General features: G+C 39.1%; 1 protein-coding gene across 9 annotated transcripts in view; it reads left to right on the top strand.

The window, feature by feature from the left end:
- Positions 1–13,007, top strand: part of LOC124798672 (myb-like protein X) — a 242,037-nt gene that overhangs the window by 57,303 nt on the left and 171,727 nt on the right. For 7 of the 9 annotated variants that reach the window (XM_047262183.1, XM_047262241.1, XM_047262213.1 and 4 more), the window contains exons 3-6: positions 3,459–3,575; positions 5,314–5,741; positions 5,819–5,942; positions 8,464–8,588. In XM_047262183.1, coding sequence (XP_047118139.1) covers positions 3,459–3,575; positions 5,314–5,741; positions 5,819–5,942; positions 8,464–8,588 — 794 coding nt within the window. The remainder of the gene's footprint in view (positions 1–3,458; positions 3,576–5,313; positions 5,742–5,818; positions 5,943–8,463; positions 8,589–13,007) is intronic. The other 2 variants (XM_047262191.1, XM_047262230.1) reach the window with 2 other exon arrangements.

Raw genomic sequence — 13,007 nt, 5'->3', positions numbered from 1 at the left:
ACTAAACTAAATCCTGTGTATAAACAGGAACTGCTTCTGCTGGTGGTGCGTCCACTGTGCTCTGCTGAATAAAACCATTCCAAGGCGATATATTAGAAGAGGATAAGCAGATAAATTTCATCATCACCACTGAAGCGCCTTCCAGCAATGTGTTCTTTCAACTTGGGAAACAAGTGGTATTCGCAGGGTCATGCATGACTATTGAATCCAAAAGGTTGTCCTTTTCATCCTCATAGCATTGAAGAAATTGGCAGGAAGTTTCAAAGCGGTGAAGTTTGTGGTCTTCTGTCAACATTCTTGGAACCCATTTTTTGTATGTCTTCCAAAATTTAAACACGTCAGTCAAAGTCCAGTGAATGTTTCTTCAAGAAACTGAGGAACACCATTGCAGAGCTCATCGAGAGTGATCTGCTGATCTTGATGCACGATTTGTTGAGCCTTGTGATTGTCTCATTGGAATTGATGGTCTCCTCATCATGAATTTCAGCATGACCACCTGCAAACTCTCTGCACTACTTGCAGACATCTTTGAGATCCTTACATGACTGTCAATAACTTCCAACAAATGTCAGTGAATGTCAGTTGATTTAATGCCCTTTGCACTCGAATACCAAATAACTGCTCGAACTTCCACCCGGCAGTTGGGGCTAATGGGAGCTCCATTACAACTGGCTGACAAGCCAAGACTGAAAGCTCCAGCAGTTCCTGTAGTGAGTGGAGGGAACAAGAAAAACAGTGTGGCCAACAGCAATCAAACAGTTTCCCTGCAGCCCAGGAACTTTGGAGGCCTTACTTTTGGGATCATCCTCATAAAATAGTGTGTTCTGGACTGAGATTCAAATCCAGAACCTTGCCTTTTGCAAGAAATGCCCTTTCTGACAACCATCCGGATGTGACCTTTGACCTGCCCTCGCAGCTTCAAGACTGTCAGTACATCTCCTCTACCTCTGATACTTCACTGAAGCTCTCCTGTGTACCTTGCTCTCCTGGAAGAAAGGATATTGTTTAAAAATAGATTAGCCAAAGCCTAAAGGTTGTTTCCAGTAGCAGAGAGGTATTAGCAGAAATGAAGCAGTCAGTGCAGGTCGACAGTCTTGCTTGGACTGCAGTGCCTGTGAAGGGAATGATGCTGGGCTCAAGTTGTGGTCTGGCACACAGTTGAAAACGATTCTAAAGTCTCAATATAATAACTGTTCCTAGCAAATTCAGTACTATGTGTAAATAAAATTGGAACTAGTTTAGGGGCCAAATTGGTTAACTTTTTGCAGTGTGCTTATTGGATGAAGTAAATCTGTGTTTTATACCCAGGATTGCCATTCACTGATCTTCATGCACCTGTATTTGGCCTAAGATTTGGAGATCTGATTGGGATATGCTTCTAACACAACTAAAATGTAAATACCGTATTTACTCGAATCTAAGCCGCACCTTTTTTTCGGTTTTTGTAATCCAAAAAACCGGCTGCAGCTTAGAATCGAGTGCAAAGCAAGCGGAAGTTCTGAAAAATGTTGGTAAGTGCCGCCACAACTAACTTTTGCCGTCGAATATATGTAGCGCTACACAGGCAAGCTTTGTAGGCACAAAGATAAATACTGGCGCCAAAACCTCTGCGCCAGTAAAAAAAAAAAAGAAGAGAGAGAGAGAGAGAGAAGGGTGCAAGACGAGTTCCCCCCCCCCCCCCCCCCCCCCCCCCCCCCCCCTCTCCGCCCCGAGTTTCAACCACTGCATTTTCATACATTATCCAACGAAGTAAATACAAATTCCGTATTGTTCATCTTCGAATGTAGCAGAATTTCAATGTACTACGAAAATCCGACTGGCAAGACTGTTAGGGATGTTTGTCAATAGGGCCAACTCTACGTTCTGAATTTGTTCCTACCTGTGAGAAGAGATGGTTGCTAATAGGAACCTGATGAAATGTGAATCACATGCAGTATTCTCTTCACCATAAGAATATTACGAATATAAACATTTTTCCACGTATTTTTCACGTTTGCTGCTATCTCATTTAAATCCTGTCTGCCTAATAAACTACAAAACTAGAGTGAGACAACAGCAAACGCGGAAGAATATACGTATCGTGTCATGTTTATATTCGTATTATTCTTATGCCTAATAGTGATACAGTCGGAAATGAAGCACGGCAACTGACTAGATTTTTAAACCTAAGATGACTCTAATTTCTGTGCAGAATTTGATGTACTAAAGAAGCGGCCGCAAAGATTTTCAAACGGAGAAAAATTTTCACCTACCTCTCTATCAGAACATGTTCTATCATACGCAGTCTATTATTTGGTTCTTGTTGATCATTATCAAAGAAAGCAGCAGTGTAAGTAACCACAAATAGCAGTCTCTTGCCATTGTTTCGCTAATGAGACGATTCCTCTCTCTCTCTCTCTCTCTCTCTCTATCTCTCTCTCTCTCTCTCTCTCTCTCTCCTTTTTTTTTTTTTTTTTTTTTAAAAAAGCGGCGTTAGTGCGCACAAAAGCAAGCCATGCCGCGAGCCGCGACAGGCCGTAAACATGCACTATCAGAATGCGACAAACAATGCATGACACAGTACAGTAATGCATTTTCAGCTTAAGAGTGACGTAAACACCTATAACAAAGAAAACGGCAATTATCAGATCGAAGCAAACTAAGCAATTGATTCAAACCAGACAAAGCACGTGAAAAGGGGAGGGTACCCGAATAAATACGGACGGAGCGCCTGACGCATAGCAATGGCTACCTGGTAAAGCTTAACTGCTATGCTTACGACTCGAACCAAACTACTGTAGCTGTATCGTCATTCATTCGACCTAAATTGTCTCATATTACAATGGACCAACTTTGTTTCGATTTGGAGATGCGGTCTAAAACTTTTCTCTCCTCTTGAATTTCGACTCTGAAATTACAGGTGCGGCTTAGATTCGGGAAATTTTTTTTCCTTTATTTCGAGTCTCATTTTTCAGGTGCGGCTTAGATTCGAGTAAATACGGTATTGCGTTCTTAGAAGTTAATCAAATAATGGAAAAACTAGGACAGAATGTAACAGTATTATGAAAAGGAAAGTTGCTACTCATTGAGTCGCAGATAAGCACAACAAAAAGACTTGTCCAAATAAATCCTTTACCAAACACACACACCCGCATCTCGTGGTCGTGCGTAGCATTCTCGCTTCCCACGCCCGGGTTCCCGGGTTCGATTCCCGGCGGGGTCAGGGATTTTCTCTGCCTCGTGATGGCTGGGTGTTGTGTGATGTCCTTAGGTTAGTTAGGTTTAAGTAGTTCTAAGTTCTAGGGGACTGATGACCATGGATGTTAAGTCCCATAGTGCTCAGAGGCATTTGAACCACACACACACACACACACACACACACACGCACGCACACACGGCCGCAGTCTAAGGCAACTGTAGCCACATCCTTAAATGTTGTAGTTAAGTCACATATTTCTCATTTTTGTTATTTATTCCAGACGAAACACTAGTTCCTGTCTCAAAATGGGCTCCTACGTTTGATGGCTGGTTGGAAACGCCTGTTAAGCATGATGAACATGCGGATGTAACAGAAAGTGGTGAACAGGAGCTTGGAGGTAACATCAGTTTTTGTTATGTTTCTGTGAATAAATATTTCTATTCTTACATAGAGTGGTTGTTCAAATCGTAATAAGAAAAGACTAAATAGATCTTTTGATGACCTTTTCTTGCTCTTACTTTCAGTTTTAATTGGAACAGTGTGTTTTAAGTTCAAGGTCAAGAATACAAATGCAATACAAATATTGAATCAGGTTCTGGAACAGCATGCTCAATATTGTTTTATCTGCTTCAGACTAGAAGTTGTTCCATGCAAAGACTGAAAAGCACATTAAAGTGTCCACTTAGTACCCAGTTGTCACTTTTGTTATTGGATGTTGAATAAAAACAGCTGTACATGCTTCACATTCAGTGAAACAGTTGCATTTGCAATGATAGCATTTAAGTAATTATTTAGTTTGACATTCTGTTTCAGATTCTGTTGATAGCTTGCCTTGAGTTGGGTATAATGTTTAGTTTTGGTTACAACTGCATCATGTGTTAAACATTATTGTCGTGCAATAGCTGAGTGATTCGTCTTTATGTAAGCAGAGTAATAAAGAAAAGAAAGGGGACAGATTACGTAAGAGTTACAGATGCTGCTGTAATGTAAAAGACATCCTTTCATAGAATTTAAAGTTGCAAAAGCTCTAGGCCTGCTTTCAAACTAAGTAACTGTGGCAACATGGAGAAAAGAATAGTTAGACGAGTTTATAGAAGTAAAAGGAAAAATCTTAAGTTGTTCAGAAGTTTATAGAGGTAAAAGGGAAGTCTTAAGTTCTTCAGAATCTGAGTTCACCAGAGATGTAAGATAATGGGAGAAGATAGTTCTTGTTCTTAAATAATAAAAAAGGAAGAGGAAAGGTAGTGAGAAAATTAAAAAGCAGTTTCATGGTTCAAAAGAAGAAAAATTAGTGAAATACCTTTTGGCGATAACCACTAATTTGTTCACTATTCTCACTGAAATTCTTGAAAGTGTTGGTTTAATGTCACCTGTTAATTTTATTTGCTGTTTTGGTAGTGAGACCTTCTTTCCAACTACTTGTCCTCAAAGATATTTAACATAGATACTTGACATAATAGAGTACCAACATGGCATGCATGTGTGGTTCCTAAGTCAAGAATTGTTAAATTCTGATGAACATTTTCTCTTCTCTTCCCCGAATAATGGGATAAGTATAGAATTGATTTCATTTATTGCATAGGATATTATTGCATAATAATTCTGGTGGTGTATTGTAATTATACGACATACAAATGTCATGTTCACCTTGGCAACATCCATATTTGTGAGCAAATAAATATTCAATCCATGATTACAATGGTTAAAGTAATCATATCTCAAAATTTTTGCTTTTACTTGTTACCTGGATTGGATTGTACTTGGATTGGATTGCTATCGTTAATTTGCACATCATGATTGATTTGCTGAAGCTCTCTATAGTTTTTACAAGTGAACTCTGACATGTGGAAAATTAATCATTCTGGTAGGTGTGCACAGATAACCAGAGTGGTTTAGATGACTGATTGGGTTGAGCGGGAAGTCCAGGTTCGAGTCCTGGTCTGGCACAAATTTTCGTGTGTCGTTGACCATCTGTACATCTGTGTTCACAATTTGCGAATGCATTTCTTCATCTAGAACTTCATTGTGTTTCTTTTGTCTGTGTTTTGCTGTTTAGTACTGTTGTATTTAAATTGTGACATGTTTGTCACTAATTTTATGTACGTAATTGAAGGATAAGGAAAATGCTTAACTAGGGTATTCTACAGAGTCTGGAGAACACGAAAACGAAAGTGCAGAAGAGGAAGAACACTTAAGCGAGGAAGCTGCCTCAAAAGAACAACAACATGAAGATGATGATGATGATGAAGAAGTGGGAGCAAAGGGAAGTGAAGAGGAGGAAACAAAAAGTGCAGAAGAGGAAGAGGAAGATGAGGATGAGGATAAAGAAGCAGATAAATTAGAGGATGAAGAAAGTGAGGAGGCAGATGAAAATGAAATTGAAGACAGAGATGAAGAAGAAGAAGAAGAAGAAGAAGAAGAAGAAGAGGAAGAGGAAGAGGAGGAGGAAGGAAGTGATGAAAATGTGTATGAACATGGAAAAAGTGAAGAGGATATAGAAGCAGAGAAGGGTGATGCGGAAGAGGAGGATGAAGAGGAAGAGGAAGAATCTGGAAGGGAAGAGGTTTGTTCTGTGTCAAAAAATTTCATGGAAACATACATAGCTGTTATATCATTATACTTCATTAGCTGCAATTTCAGCTAGACGATGATGAAGATGAAGAAGACAGAAAGACACCTGCTTATCAGCACGAGTCAGATGAGATAGATGATCTTTTAAGTGAAATTCCAGGAGTAACTGAAAGTGAAGAAGATGACGAGGGAGGTAATTTACATAAAGGAGTGGATTAACAAATTAACATGTGTATACAGCTTTCATTTTTTTTTTTTTTTTTTTTTTTTTTTTACTCTCGTGGAGCTTTCAACTGGGGGTTGAACAAGAAATTTGTGTTGTTACTTCCAAAAATTTGCAGCACAGTTCCTCTCAAGGAGCAAATTTTGAATTGATGCTCGAGTTGTAAGCTTGTTTGGATTTTGTGATGACACCTCACTTCCTGGTTGTTTTTGGCAGTAGAACATCAATGAGGTAGACAAACAAATACTAATAAATGCATTCATCAAACCATTTTGTGCTTTTTTGTTACTAATCCTAATAATGTGACACACACATTTGTGCAGTGTTAATGAAAAGTGGAAGTTTCTCAGAGGGAGGGAGAGAGAGAGAGAGAGAGAGAGAGAGAGAGAGAGAGAGAGAGAGAGAGAGAGAGAGAGATGAATTGTTTATTGTTTTTATAGGGCATGCACATTATAACAAATACAAAAATGGTTTCAGTTTTAAAGAAAAGAAGATTGTCTAAATGTTACATTTTTTTAAAAAATGCATGGCTATATTTTTGACTGTTCATTTTGTTTTTCTGTGGTGAGAGATACTAACCACATACAATTTATCAAAGTTATTTTATAGGCACAAGACAGAATCTGTGATCTTGCTCTAATTTTTGCCATCATACCAAGCTTATTGAGTCCTATTCCAAGAGTAATACTGAAGTCGTCGTATATTAGGATTTCTTAATATTTTTTCTCACTAGCATTAAAATACAACATTTACAATTTTGTGGTACAGAAAAGAACATTCAAAAATGGAACTACTATCACATTGATAAAGTTACACTATTTGATCAAAAGTATCCAGCCACCTGGGTGAAAATGACTTAAGTTCGTGGTGCCGTCCATCGGTAATGCTGGAATTCAGTATGGTGTTGGCCCACCATTAGCCTTGATGATAGCTTCCGCTCTCGCAGGCATACGTTCAATCAAGTGCTGGAAGGTTTCTTGGGAAATGGCAGCCCATTTTGTGTGGAGTGCTGCACTGAGGAGAGGTGAGGCCTGGCACGAAGTCAGTGTTCCAAAATGTTCCAGAGGTGTTCTATAGGATTCAGGTCAGGACTTCGTGCAGGCCATTCCATTACAGGGATGTTACTGTTGTGTAAGCACTCCACCACAGGCCGTGCATTATGAACAGGTGCTCGATCATGTTGAAAAATACAATCGCCATTCCCGAATTGCTCTTCAACAGTGGGAAGCAAGAAGGTACTTAAAACATCAATGTAGGCCTGTGCTGTGATAGTGCCATGCAAAACAACAAGGGGGTGCAAGCTGCCTCCATGAAAGATGTGACCACACCATAAACCCTGCCGCCTCCAAATTTTACTGTTGGTACTACACACGCTAGCAGATGACGTTCACCAGGCGTCCGCCATACCCACACCCTGCCATCGGATCGCCACATTGTGTACCGTGATTCGTCACTCCACGCAATGTTTTGCCACTGTTCAATTGTCCATTGTTTATGCTCCTTACACCAAGCGAGGTATCGTTTGGCATTTACCGGCTTGATGTGTGGCTTATGAGCAGCTGCTTGACCATAAAATCAAAGTTTTCTCACCTTCCGCCTAACTGTTGTAGTACTTCCTGTGGATACTGATGCAGTTTGGAATTCCTGTGTGCTGGTCTGGATAGATGTGATGTCTGCCTATTACAAATTGCGGCCCTCTTCTACTGTTGACAGTCTGTCACTCGACAGACGAGATAGGCCTGTACACTTTTGTGCTGTACGTGTCCCTTCACATTTCCGCTTCACTATCACATCGGAAAGAGTGGACTTAGGGATGTTTAGGAATGTGGAAATCTTGTGTACAAACATGACACAAGTGACACCCAATTACCTGACCACATTGGAAGTCCGTGAGTTCCGTGGAGTGTCCTATTCTGGTCTCTCATAATGTCTAATGACTACTGAGGTCACTGATATGGAGTACCTGGCAGTAGGTGGCAACACAGCCCACCTAATATGAAAAACATATTTTTTTCTGGGTGTCCGGAGACTTTTGATCACATGATCTTGAAGATACAAAATAAGGAATTGTTATTATTAGTCCTTGTTTATCTTCAAGAGCGAATGTATATCTCTTTTACGTGTACCGTAGATGGAAATTTTCATTGTTATTGTTAGATGATATTAAGTATCAATACCTTTCGTTGACTTAAGTATAGAGCTTTGCTTATGAATTTCCTTTATTTACTTGTTTTTAATATAGAATTCAGAAATAAAGAGTCTTTCAGTGATCGGATTCATACCAAGTTATACCTGTACAGTGATAATTCTTATTCTTCCACTTCACTGATTACCCACATATAACTTGGATTCCCTGAAGGAGATGCATATATGTACCTAGAGTTGCTGTTCACAATCATTGCCTGTGAGAACCGGGAAGAAGCAAGATAATAGTTACAGTATGATTTTTTAAAAATTATGTCATGCAAGTTACATACGTATTTTATTGCAGATAATAGAGGAAGAAGAGATGAGATAATAGATAAACAACAGAAAGTCACTGGTGTTCATGAAAAGAAGATCAAAGCAGTCAGTGAAGAAGAGGCTGATGTGCCAAGACGGAAACAGGAGGAGGAGGTTTGTTAACTTAACCTTGAAGTGGTATAATATGATAAAGCTTATTTCTTAAAAACTGATTTGATGCTGATCTTAGACATACGCATTACTTTTTAGTGTTTTATATAGTTTGTACATGGAAACAAGAGGCACACTGTTTTCAAAACGTTTTACATGATGAGATGCTTCATACGTGCTCTGTTTCAACAGATCTTTCTTGATAAACTGAAAAATAATGTCCCTGTCACTTGCTTCCACAAACTCTGTCAGTTTGAGCTCTAAACATTGAAATATTTTGATAGAAAATCAGTTAATTTTTCCAGTAGCTTCTCGGGACAATAATTGAAGTGCCAATAATAGTAATGAGATTGTCTGAACCTGTCAGCTGAGCTTTTCACACCTTGGATACTAAAATTGGGTGTAAGTTTTATTTATTTTTGCACCCCTTCTGTTATTTCGACTTGTTATAATGAGAAACTTTCTTTCATATTGACCACTTACATCATCTGGGAGTGAAACACTGTATTGTTAACATTGTCATCTGCAGCAATATGTGCTATCAGTTTCAAATACCGTCAGAATTGTTCTTGTGATGTAGGATTCTGTGTTCCTGGTAGCTTACAGGTCCCAAATACAAATCTTCTCCTTTTATAATGTTTGTGGATGATGATGACGATGATGACGACGACGACGATTGTGCATAATGTAATGAAAGTAAATTATGCTGAAAGGTGTTTAACATGATACTGAATGGATTGAAATATCTTTAGTGTTAAAAGAATTTCATGTTGGATGATGTGTTGATGGAGAAGATAACTCTTTTTTTTTTAGAGCAAGCAAAGTTTTATTACAGTATGGTAATTAAATTTTCATGCTAAAGTTTAGACTTGTGAGTATGTTCATATTGCATAGAGAATGCTCCACTTAACAGTTTGAGGTAGGGAACCAGGGGTCAGAGAAGCCAGCTTAAGGAAATATGGAAGTAAACTTGTCTGCTGCTTTGTCTAGCATTTCTATTTTCCAGCTTATTTACAACTAACATGTATACAAGTTTACACATACGCGTACATTATTTATTTCCTGCAAGTTAACAAGAAAAAGTCATGATGCAGGTTTTGTTTGCTTTACCTTTCTGTAAGGTGTCTGTTGTATTCATTGTCCCATGACAGAATTTGCTGTGAATCAATAACAGACCCATTCATTACTCAGTGCTATCAAAGAACTACAGTATAATGTGATGGAGCAGTACTGGTGCAGTTTTGCAGAATTTGCTGACATGCACCTTGCGTATGGGGGAGTATGTTGCAGTGCTCTTGCTGCTGATAGGCTGTACAGGGAATGATTTCGTAACAGGCATCATCTGTCATGATGATTGTTTATTTCTTTTGATTGATGAATGCAGGAAACTGGTTCATTGGAAAGAATAACTGAGGGACCTGGCTGCATGAGGACCACTCACACACCAGATTTTAAAGAGGTGGTGCTGGAACATGTTGCACTGGACCCCACTACAAGTACCTGTTGTATTGCACATGAAATACACACTGCACATGCCAGTGTGTGGCGACCCCACAAACAACAATTATACCCATACCACCCACAATGAGTCCATGCAATGCTTGTGACTGACTTTGTACCAAGGGTCTCATTGTGTCATTGGTTGCTCCAACTATGGATTGATTGACCAGATTTCTTCCAAATCGTGCTTTTCACTGGCGGGACCTCATTTGATCGTGATGGTATTTCGAACAGTAGGAATAGTCATATATTCTACCTGGACGTCTGAAATGCCACTGGTACTTAATGTTCGTGGAAAGAGTTCTACCTGAGTTTTTGGAGGACGTACCCATTGCTGTTCATGAAAGGATGTGGATATAACATGACGGGGCACCGCCACACTTCAGTGTGAATGTCCTCAACCGTCTCAATGCTGTATTTTTTGATCACTGGATTGGAAGGGGCAGTCCTATTCCATGGCCTGTGAGGTCACCTGACCTGAATCACTTTTTTTACTGTGGGGATATCTAAAGCCACTTGTGTACGAGACCACAGTGGATATGGAGATGGAATTAGTTGCCAGAATTGAAGCTGCCTGTGATGTGATTCAAAACACACTGGGGATATTTGTGGGGAAGTGTCAGAATATTGTTCACCGATGTCATCCTTGCATTGAGATTGATAGCCATCAGTTTCAGCATATTTGGTAAGATATAGTATAAATGGTAAGTTCATTGTGTTGATGATATTTGCAGTTAGCTAATGTAAATAAAAAAGTGCACAGTAATGAGATTTTATTCCTATTTCGTCCTGAAAGCTGGTTTCTCTGACCCCCCAGGTTCCCTACCTCAAATGGTTCAGGGGAGCATCCTCTATGTCCTGTTAAATTTTTGCACATTCATATGGAAACACCCTGTTTTATTATTATTATTGTTGTTGTTGTTTTTTAAACTCTCTAATTTGGTTTTACAGTGTTTTCAGCTACAAATTTTCAATAAATTGTTCAGTATCGTTTATTGTTTTATTTATTGTGTCATTTAAAAGCTTATCTAAATACCAGGGCTATTTGGAAAGAAAGGTCCAGTCGGTTGTGAAATGGAAACTACAGTAAAAATCCTATGAAGCTTTGCATAGGTATGTTGGACAGTGTCTCTAGTATGCTTCTCAGTCATTTTGCTTTGCTTATTTCAGTTCTGAGGACATAAAGATGCCTAGAAAAAAATCTCTCCCGCCAAGTATGAGTGCTCCTGATTTCATTCAGCCCACATAACGTAACTGCACTTGTTCATGATTATTTTTGACTGCAATACTGCAGAGGCAATGAGGACACTCCTGCAACGTTTTCGATGGGAAGTGTTTGATCAACCGCAGTACAGCCTGTAATTGGCTCCCCTCCTGTCCCCTCCAAGTGTCAACTCTACTCACATGAACAAATTTTGTTACAGACAACAAAATGCAGATTAGTGGAGAGAATTGGCAGAAAGCACAGGTGGCTGCCATCTATGACAAGGGTATTGGAAAGATGGTACAGTGCTATGACAGATATCTCAGTTGCAGTGGCATATATGTAGAGAAGTAGCTCGAAGATGTGGCTAACTCTTGCAAATAAAACATTCTTGATTTTCACTGTGCTTTCCGTTTTGTGACCGATCAGATGATACTTTCTGAAGAGTCCTTGAAGTTGTGCATACTTTTCATGATGTCCCACTTTTTTTAATGTAATTCGTACAAGAATTGCCAAATTTATCTCTGTGTCAAATTCATCAAGCTATGTTTTGAGTTACAGACAGTAGCCAAAAGTCTTTGTCATAGTTGGTACTGTGTACATGTCATCATCGTCGTCATTATTATTATGACAGCAACAAATTCACCCGGTGATGCTGTAGGCCAAGCCTTCTATTACTGAAACATTCCCAGAGCTTTCATTATATGTTGGCATCTTTTCAGTGTCAGTCTGTTCTTGAGGCACCAAATAATCTGGTTATAGGAGAAGTCAAGCAAGGCAAAAACATTTTTTTTTACCTTTGATATCACCAAATTCCTTTCAGAGTGCCAAGATACATAGTGCACCTAAGAGATTGAAACACAAATCTTGTTTCTCTTCAATTGCAAGTGAATATTTTCTGAGTAATTTCTTTAGATAAAGAAATTCCAAGCTTTTTATAATGGCTTGCTCGTATGGTTGTGAAACACTTAAGGTGTTCAAAGGCAATAGTATAACATTTATATCTTCAACTTACTGTTGGAGACAGTATTTGTAGTTTAAGATTTTATCAAGAAAATTACTTGTCCATGTTATGAATTCAGTTGGAAACACAGTGGCCACAATCCACAATTTTGTGTTTACCTTGTTTCTGCTAGTCTTTATCAGTATAATGAAAGGGGTAGTTGCTACTCACCAAATAGGAGAGATGCTGAGTCACAGAAAGTCACAACAAAAACGACTGTTGGAAAATTAGCTGCTTTCGACCAATTAGCTCCACCCCCAGTGAATCTGACTCCACTCCATGTCTGACTCCAGCTGCCAGAGACTCTTTTGTGTGTGTGTGTGTGTGTGTGTGTGTGTGTGTGTGTGTGTGTTTCCGAAAGTCTTTCTGTTGTGCTTTTCTGCATCTCCTCTCTGCCATATGGTGAGTAGCAACCATCCTTTCCATTGTGTTGTTACAGTCCATCCTGGATTTTCCATTGTTTGATTTTTCCTGACAGCTAGTATTTATAATTTATTTCCCCAAGACAAATAATGGTATTTTCTCAGATGTATGCCAACAGCATTCTGAAAATTCCGTAGTACTTTCCTTAAGAGATTTTTCTTCCATTAACACAGCTGTTCTTTAAACAGTAAAGATTTATTGGGTAAGCAGCAGCGAAATGAACCAGTTTTGGTGTTGAATACATCTTGTACATCATATTCCTAGTGCTGGAGGCCTCATAGACTGCAACCAA

Source organism: Schistocerca piceifrons, chromosome 1 (assembly GCF_021461385.2).
Source record: "Schistocerca piceifrons isolate TAMUIC-IGC-003096 chromosome 1, iqSchPice1.1, whole genome shotgun sequence".
Lineage (NCBI taxonomy): Eukaryota > Metazoa > Arthropoda > Insecta > Orthoptera > Acrididae > Schistocerca > Schistocerca piceifrons.
This window is presented reverse-complemented; position numbering and strand designations above follow the sequence as displayed.